Source organism: Canis lupus, chromosome 5 (genome assembly GCF_048164855.1).
Source record: "Canis lupus baileyi chromosome 5, mCanLup2.hap1, whole genome shotgun sequence".
NCBI lineage: Eukaryota > Metazoa > Chordata > Mammalia > Carnivora > Canidae > Canis > Canis lupus.
Window position 1 is genome coordinate 75,153,118 of NC_132842.1, and position 8,808 is coordinate 75,161,925.

An 8,808-nucleotide genomic window follows, 5' to 3' on the forward strand; every position below is an offset into this window, starting at 1 on the left:
TCCAGGATCACGCCCTGGGCCAAAGGCAGGCGCTAAACCACTGTGCCACCCCAGGGATCCCTATTTTCCTTCTTTATATCCTTTCCTACATACACATTCAAGTTATATAATTCTTTAATTCTCCAAGAGAACCAACTTTTTAAAAAATGAGGATCTGATGTATTTTATGAAAGAATAAACCCTCAGTATCTCATTCATAAATTTATAAACTTAATGTGTAAACACACTATGAAGCTCTATAGAAAAAAATTAAAGTCAAATATCCTTTACAAAAATAACTATGGCAGAAAAGATGGGACAACTCAAGACTGCTTTCCAGGAAAATTCACACTCCTAGAATGATCATTGTAATAGAGAAACGTATTTCAAAAATAAAAAGATAATTCATTTTTTGAAAAAGTCATAAATACCACAAACAATGAGGTATAGCTTGTCAGGTCTAGAGCAAGGCAAGAAAATAATGCTTATTATACCTGAGTAAGAAGACTCCAGCCTTAATATTTCTTTCATTTGAGATAGGAGATTTTGTTTGACCATGAACATGGCATTCTCTCTATAATTCAAGTGCCCTCATTACAAGATAGGCAAAATACTGACGTTAGCACTAAGCAACTTACTTGGTTTTCTGAAGCGCTTTGAAGATGAACAAAGTAATGATATAATTTAAAAACAGAGCTAGACTGTTTTTAGCCACCTTTCCTGTGCTAGTTAAGGAAATGGATTTCAAACAGTGTAAATCCATCAATGATGTCTACAGATACACCCAAAGTGGACTAAATGCACTATTTCAATCTACTAAACGCAAAATCTCTGCAAAAAAAAAAAAAGGCAACAGAAGAGATGGATGAGGGATAAATTATTTCTGATGTCACAATCCCATGACTCAACATGAGTACATTGTCCTTAAAAGCAGCAGAGGAAAACAAAGGAATGAAGGTTAGTGCTATGAGGGGGTTTCAAAACTTGGGAATGATAGGCATTTTGGAAGGTTAATGAGCAGAGGCCAATTTGACATGAGTTAAGTTAGATGTCAAATATATTCTAACAGTTGATTATTCTTTTTTTTAGGTTTCCATTACCAGGATCCGTGTGCCTAAAGGTGAGAGACACTGAGGAAATAATCACTCCTTGGGTACTTGAAGAAATTTATGATGAGGAAAAAAAAAAAAAACATCTAGCAAAGGATATGTGTTTCTATTGTTGGTCTGTACCATTATAGTTAGGTAGCTTGTTGAGCAAGCAACTTTTTTCTTCTGGACCTATTTCTTGAAAACAATCCAAGTAAAATAATTACATCCAAATCTAGTAAACCTAGAGAATAAAAGTAATCAGTATCTTTAAACTACATCCTTGGGATCCCTGGGTGGCGCAGCGGTTTGGCGCCTGCCTTTGGCCCAGGGCACGATCCTGGAGACCCAGGATCAAATCCCACGTCGGGCTCCCAGTGCATGGAGCCTGGTTCTCTCTGCCTGTGTCTCTGCCTCTCTCTCTCTCTCTGTGTGACTATCATAAATAATAAATAAAATAAAAAAAATAAACTACATCCTTTAAAGTATGTAGGAAAGGATATAAAGAAGAGCACACTAAATTTCATCAAGAAAAGTAACCTAGGGGCACCTGGCTGGCTCAGTGGGCAGAGCATGCAACTCTTGATCTCAGGGTTTTGAGTTTGAGCCCCATGACAGGTAGGAAGAAAGGAAAAAAGTAACCTAATTACAGTTATTTTACTTTGAGGCCTTAACCATGTTTAAAATTTCTATCTGACTCCCAAGATTCCACAAGATACATATTTTTGTTATACTCGCTTAAGTATCACCTGGATGGTAGCCTAGAAAATAACAAAACAAAACACACACACACACACACACACATAAAACCCCAAAGGGAAGATCTGGGGGAAATGGCCAAAGATGGGCACCTGGGTGGCTCAGTGGTTGAGCTTCTGCCTTCAGCTCAGGGCGTGATGCTGGGGTCCTAGGATGGAGTCCCACATCAGGCTCCCTGCAGGGAGCCTGCTTCTCCCTCTGCCTAGGTCTCTGCCTCTCTCTCTCCATCATTCATGAATAAATAAATAAAATCTTGGGATGCCTGGGTGGTTCAGTGGTTGAGCATCTGCCTTTGTCTCAGGTTGTGATGCTGGGGTCCTGGGATCAAGTCTTGCATCTGGCTCCCCACAGGGAGCCTGCTTCTCCCTCTACCTGCGTCTCTGCATCTCTCTCTCCGTGTGTCTCATGAATCAAATCTTTTAAAAATATATAAAGGAAGTCTTTAAAAAAGAAAGAAAGAAGTGGCCAAAGAAAAAGACTCTGGAAATACAAGTCCTTACAAAATAGGAATTGGCTTCAGAATATTTGGCAAATAACAAGAAAATGAAAATAATAAGTTATTAATTCTTCCATTAAAATCAATCTCCAAATCTAGTGAGGTTCAAGAAAGGCCATCGAGAATAAAAAAAAAAAAAAAAAAAAAAAAAGGAGAGTATCACTAATAAAACAGGAAGCTCTAAAGCAAATAATCTGAACTAGATCACATTCCTTCATTCTCCTGCCTCAACTCGTAGCAGAAATTTAAAGGGATTTTCAAAACACCAAATGAAACTAAACTGCCAAGAGTATTCAGACAAGAATCATCATAAATGAAAGTTGAGGAAAGTACCTTTCTTTTAAGGTAATACACAACTGGCAAAAACCAAGTACAGAACTCCAGTGTGGCAGATTTGTTTAAATGGCATTTCATGGTAACTGCAAATATAAGGATTAGGTGAACACCTCACTGGAAAGGTTATTCAAAACTTAACCCCTTCCCCAGCACCTCTCTAAAACAATACGGAATCTATCACTTTCGTGTCAGGTCCAGTGTTGCTGAAGTTAAGCTTCCCCAGATTACCAAAATGCTTTTCAGCTCTGAGGTTGCAACATTGGTGTCTGGGGTTTCGGTTGCAGAACACATGTACAACCAAGGCAGCCAAGGGTCATGCCAGCCTCTAGTGGCTTTAATAAGCATAGCCCAAAGGAGGCTAAAACTAGGCTTAGGAAACATCTTTAATTAAAGAGGCAGGAGAAGCAGGAAAGTGAAATCTCTGGAGATCCGATTATTTAGACTAGGGTCTGAAAAAGGAAATTAGGAAGCTGAGAAGGATGCAAACTTTGATCATTTCAAAAGTCAAAGGCCAGGAAATGGTTTTCTGAAACAAAGATGGGACAAGGTATTATATCTACCAGGGAAGTCCTGAGTCCTCAGCTCTAGTCTGAAGGCATGAAGCTGTAAAAATCTAAGAGTCAAGTACAGTACTGCACCACCTAAGCTTCAAACAGCATGCTACACGCAGAACCCGGCATCCGACAACAGGAAGTATTCATAAATTCACAAGTGAAGAGGCGCCACCGGTAACAAAGATATAAAATAGTTTCCTGAAGCTTAATGCATGTGCCTTACTTAAAATGCCTATTATGCCAACTTGGGTAAGTAACAATTTTAACTGCAGAGGCTTTAAACATAAACATCTCTGCACCTGTCTTCTACTTAACACACTTCATCTTCTCATTTTCCCATCTTCCCATTATAAAGTCAGTAATTCTCAGGGGGGAGGAAGAGGGGAGCAGGGCAAAGTGATAGGTGGGTAAACCACAGAGGATCCCCTTAAGGCTTTCAAAAACTATAGAGCACTCAAACCCCACCTCACCTGGAGCAGCACTGCATGTAATTAGACATTACTGTTGGGAGTGTCTGGTGCATGTGTGAAGGCAGACATGGACAGAGAATCACTGCCATAAAACCCAAGGACCTTGGAAATGTCACAGTTAAGTTGTTCAAGTCATTTATTTTGCTTTCTCTTACTAATAACCTTTCCTTATAACTTCTGAAGTTCTTTCACATTTATCTCATTTGAGTTAGAATAATATTCCCCCACTTAGTGGCGACCATCTACTTCATCATAAAATAGCACAGGGCAAAATAAAATGCATCAGGTGAACAACTAGAATAGCAAGCTAAAATGTAATTCAACAAAAAATATTTTTCCTTGAACAGAACACAAAGTTCTTTGGGACCTCAAAAGCACTGTACAAATTTAAGAAGGCATCATAATGATCTACTAGACTGTAATCTCCTTGAAGACAAGAAACCATGTCTTATCCTGTGTCTTCCACAATTCCCTGAACAATGCAGGTTCTTCACTGAGTAGGATGAATTGTTTATATTCATTTATTTATTAACTCACACACTCAACATTTATTGGGCACTGAATTCCTACTGTGGCTCTGTGCTGGCCCAGACTGTTCTTTAATGACGTTGAATTTTAGTCCTTAATAACATAAAAGAAACTCACCATTCCTGTTTCTTTTCTCTTATTCTTGATTATTAATTTGACAATAGTAATCAGTGTTATTGATTAACATAACATTTCTGTACACTTCAATTTTCAAACAGTGAGCATATACATAAATGTAGATAATACTGATATGTCCAACTTCCTTCTACCTTGCCTCTGACAATAATCATATCATTTGACAATCACCTCAGTCACAGTAGCTGGATTGGAGCCCATAATTAAAAGCATCTCAGCAACAGGATTTTTTTTCAGAAAGACCAAGCAGCAACTGACCCTTTGTTTTGACTACACAACTTCTGTTTACAGACGTAACAAATCTTATAGTCTCTCTTGCCTCCTTAAAGAATAAACTAAACATGTTATGTGATAACAACAACATGGTAAATAATATTTGTAGAGCCTGCTAGAATTTATAGAGATTCACAAACTGAATATGAGCTCCTTTAGTCCTCAGGACTCATCTGACAGATGAGAGAATGGGGCTCAAAGTGGCAGAGCTGGGATTCTGAACCCCCCAGTCCAGTGCTCTCTTCATCACAGCTGCCTCCTTGCTATGCCCAGGCTCAAAAAGTTGTGCAGACTGAGAACATGAAAATAATGTCCATGAAAGGTTATGCTGTGAAACAGTAGATAGTGGTCATCAAACCTGTCAAGAGAGCCTCAGGAAAAAAACAAAGCTCTCTGTTTAATGAGACCAAAATTGGCCAGATGTTGAGAAACAGAATGGGTAATAAATGGTATGAAAAACAATTTAATACAGAGTTAAGTTTGATGATCACAGAAATTTGATACTCAGAAATCGTCAAACACCATACTTATAACTGGCCCACTCATTCTGTTTGCTTTAGAAATAAAGGACAATTTTCTAATTCTTTTTTTAAAACAGAACTGGAAAAAACCAAAACTCGGATCCTGTTCTTTAGTCCAACACTCCATATTATAAACTAAGAAACAGGTTAATAAATTAAAACATTGATTTGATATATGATACTCCAAAAGGAAAGACAGGTAGAAATATATCTAGGTCTTTGATTAACATCTAACTTAAAGAATGCCAAACAGAGAAGGGTAAACAGATTTGAGAGCTGCTGGGTTTTAAAATTTTACAGCGAAACTCTGAATAACTTGCATAGCGTATTTACTTTAGGGTAAGAAAATTCAAATTCGGGATCCCTGGGTGGCACAGCGGTTTAGCGCCTGCCTTTGGCCCAGGGCGCGATCCTGGAGACCCGGGATCGAATCCCACATCAGGCTCCCGGTGCAGGGAGCCTGCTTCTCCCTCTGCCTATGTCTCTGCCTCTCTCTCTCTCTCTGTGTGACTATCATAAATAAATAAAAATTAAAAAAAAAAAAGAAAATTCAAATTCCAGAAAATCATCACTAAAATAATAAATCATCATTAGACAATGAATTCACTCCACATTGCTCACATTGACTGAGTGGTTACTACTTGGCAGGTACTAAATTCAGCATCATTTGTTCAAATACAAAGAGATGTCAAAATACAACACATGTAAACAATATGGGATCCCCAATCTTCTTTCTATAAAAGTATAACATCATATGTTATTGTGAACAGCAGCCATTCAAAGCCCTTGATCTATAATTCTGTTTAATACGCTTTTTCTATTCTTGTGTCACTATTAAGTTGTTCAAATCTTTTTCAATGGGCAATTTTCAAAAATCCTTCCTAAAGGATCATAGTGTCTTTAACTTACAGAGACATTTCCCTGGACCCATTAAATCTGTAAGAAAATGGTTTTTGCTTTTTCAGTTTTAGTTTAAAGGGTCAGATTTGACTGATTCAGCATAGATTTGGGCCTGGCCCTTACAGCTAGAAGACGGGCTGGCACATAGTATATACATTTGTTGAATGAATGAATTGTTCCTATGATCTATGTCTCATTACATAAGGATATACCTATATATAAGGATAAATACACAAGACCTTTATACTTTGACTGACTGCTTCATGCTTTTAAACTTGAAATAAAGAAAACCCCTGAGGTCTACATCACTCAGCTGCTTGTGAAAAGCAATCTTCATATATGTAAACAACAGCATGTGCAAGGTGTACAGCTATGCTGAGACTTGGTCACTGGCTTCGTGACAGCTTGGGTGTCATCAGCTACTTCACATATTTCTCTAAGTCCCACAGCTACAAGGGCTAAATTGTAAAATACCACGAAGACTCAATTAAGCCAAAATGCACATGCTGAGAATTCTCCTCTGTCAACTGTCTCTCCACCGAAATCATTTACCAACGCAAGTACCATGTAGAATGAACATTCTGAGACGAACCAGAAAATAACAGGTCGCACACACGTTCTGCTTTGGAAGCTGCGATTGTCACTAAGTTGCCCCATGAACCTGTTGTCCTTCTCCCTCTCACAGCCAGTGAATCCAGTTTCTATTTAAAGGGACGCTGCTCTTTTTTTTTTTTTTTTTTTTTTCGGAAGAAAAAGAAAATTGCGAGCTTGGGGGGGAAAGAAAAGCCCTTTTAACACAAGAAAACTATCTGCTTAGAATGGTCAAAATAATGTTCGCCGAGAAAATGATCATCAGCTCCTTCTGCGTCTGGAGCGAGGCCACAGGGCATGATTAGGGGGTATCGGCTTCAGCCCTCGGTGCCAAGTGTGAGATCCCGCAAGAGAAGTAGAGGGCGAAAGAAGGGGCAACGTGGCCACCTGCCCAGCTGCCGGGGGCCGTGGGGCCACCGCCTGCTCCCAACTTTTGTCCGCCTTTCCCCCTAGCGCATACGGTCCACGCGTCTCCCGACTCAGGCCGGCGACTCCCAGGCCGGGGCCGCACGGGGCGCGGGGGGTGGGGGGCAGCGGAGGCCCGGCGGCCCCGGGAGCGGCCCTCGGGGCCGGGCTGCGCGGGCGGGGGGCGCGGGAGGGGCGGGGAGGGGGCCCTCCGCCCCTCCCCCCGGCGGGGCCGGGAGCTCCCAACGGCGGCGCGGCGGCTTCCTCGGCCAGCGCCCGCCGCGCCCTCCCCGCCCGGCCGGCGGCCCTCGCCACGCCCCGCGCCCCCGGGCGCACCCCTGCGGGCCGGCCGGAGCCCCCCGGGCCGCGCTCCGCGGGAGAGCCCCGGGCGCGGCGTGCGGCCTAGTCGGGGTTACATAACGGGGCCGGGCCCCTCCGGAGCCGGCCGGGGGCCGCGGGGCCCGCGCGGGCGGAGGCGGGGGCGCCGCCGCTCACCTGCCGTAGATGCCCTCGGTGATCCGATTCCGCTTTAGGGGGCGGCGGAGCTTGCTGCAGTCGGCGTTCCGCCGCTTCATCCTCCCGCTGGGGGGCCGGGTGCCCGCGCCGCCTCCGCCGCCGTCTCTCACCTCAGCCGCCGCCGCCGCCGCCGCCGCCGCCGCCGGCCCGCCCCGCGTCGGGCCTGGACTCTACCCCTGGGGCCGGTCACACAGACATGGAGCCAGCACCCGGGGGGAGGGGGTGGGACGGGGAGGGGGGGCTCAGAGCCTCCTCCGCCTTCGGAAACAAAGAAATGACAATTCCGGGGCCCGCCCGCCCCAGCACCAGCCAGCCGCCTGCCCCGCCTCCTCGGCTCCGACGGATGGCCCTCGGGACCAATCGAAGGCGCCGCTACGCCGCCGCTGGCCAATCCAAGGGCCCGCTGAGGCAAAACGGATTCTAGAACCCGCCTCTTTGAAGGGCAGAAGAATGCGCCAATCAGTGTGGTGCCTGTGCGCGCGCCTGGGCCTATCAGAAAAGATTTAAATAGAGGCTTATAAATAGGCCCTATAAATATAACATCCTATATTATGCCTTATTGCGAAGGTGCGCTTCATGACTGTTGGGTTGCGTTTCGTTGTATTATAGTCCATGCTGGAGCACACCGCGGTATATTCGTTGCCCGCTATCACTAGGACCGCATGAAACCGGGAGGCCTGGGTTTGCGGCATGTGCTGTTTCTGCGCTGACATGTGCTCCAGTCCGTCGCGTCATTATGTAAGGGGCTCGCAGCATCCATCCCCCCCGCCCCCGGGAGCCTCCGGGGTCAGCGCCGGGGGCCCCTTCTGCGGATCCTGGAGCGTGCGGCCAGGGCGGCCGCGTCAGCGCGCGACGGGGGTACGAATGACAAAGCAAACCACACACACGCGCGCGCACACACACACACACACACCCTGCCAGCTCCGGGCGACGTGGTGACAGCGCGGCGGCCAATCGGAGGAGGCGAGGGGCGGGGCTTCTGCAGTCCCGCCCCTGGAGGCCGCGTCAGAGGGGGCGGGGCCGTGGGTGCGCGCGACGTCGCCCTGGGCAGCCGGGGGTGGTGGGGCGGCGCGACCCTCGTTCCACGTCCGCGGGGCGGCCTGTGCGGCTGGCTCCGCGGGCACCGCGCCTGCTGCACTCGGCGAGCGTCGGCGTCCGGGGACGCGTTGGTGCCGGGCGAGGGGCCGGTGCGGCGGGGACCCAGGGCCGGGCTCGTCGGACGTCGGGTCGCCGGGCAGCGACCCCTCTCAGCCAACC

General features: G+C 45.7%; 1 protein-coding gene across 1 annotated transcript in view; it reads right to left on the reverse strand.

The window, feature by feature from the left end:
• Positions 1-7,696, reverse strand: part of MACO1 (macoilin 1) — a 58,926-nt gene extending 51,230 nt beyond the window's left edge. Inside the window, exon 1 of the mRNA XM_072827753.1 lies at positions 7,531-7,696. Coding sequence (XP_072683854.1) covers positions 7,531-7,610 — 80 coding nt within the window. The 5' untranslated portion in view covers positions 7,611-7,696. The remainder of the gene's footprint in view (positions 1-7,530) is intronic.
• Positions 7,697-8,808: the final 1,112 nt, after the last annotated feature.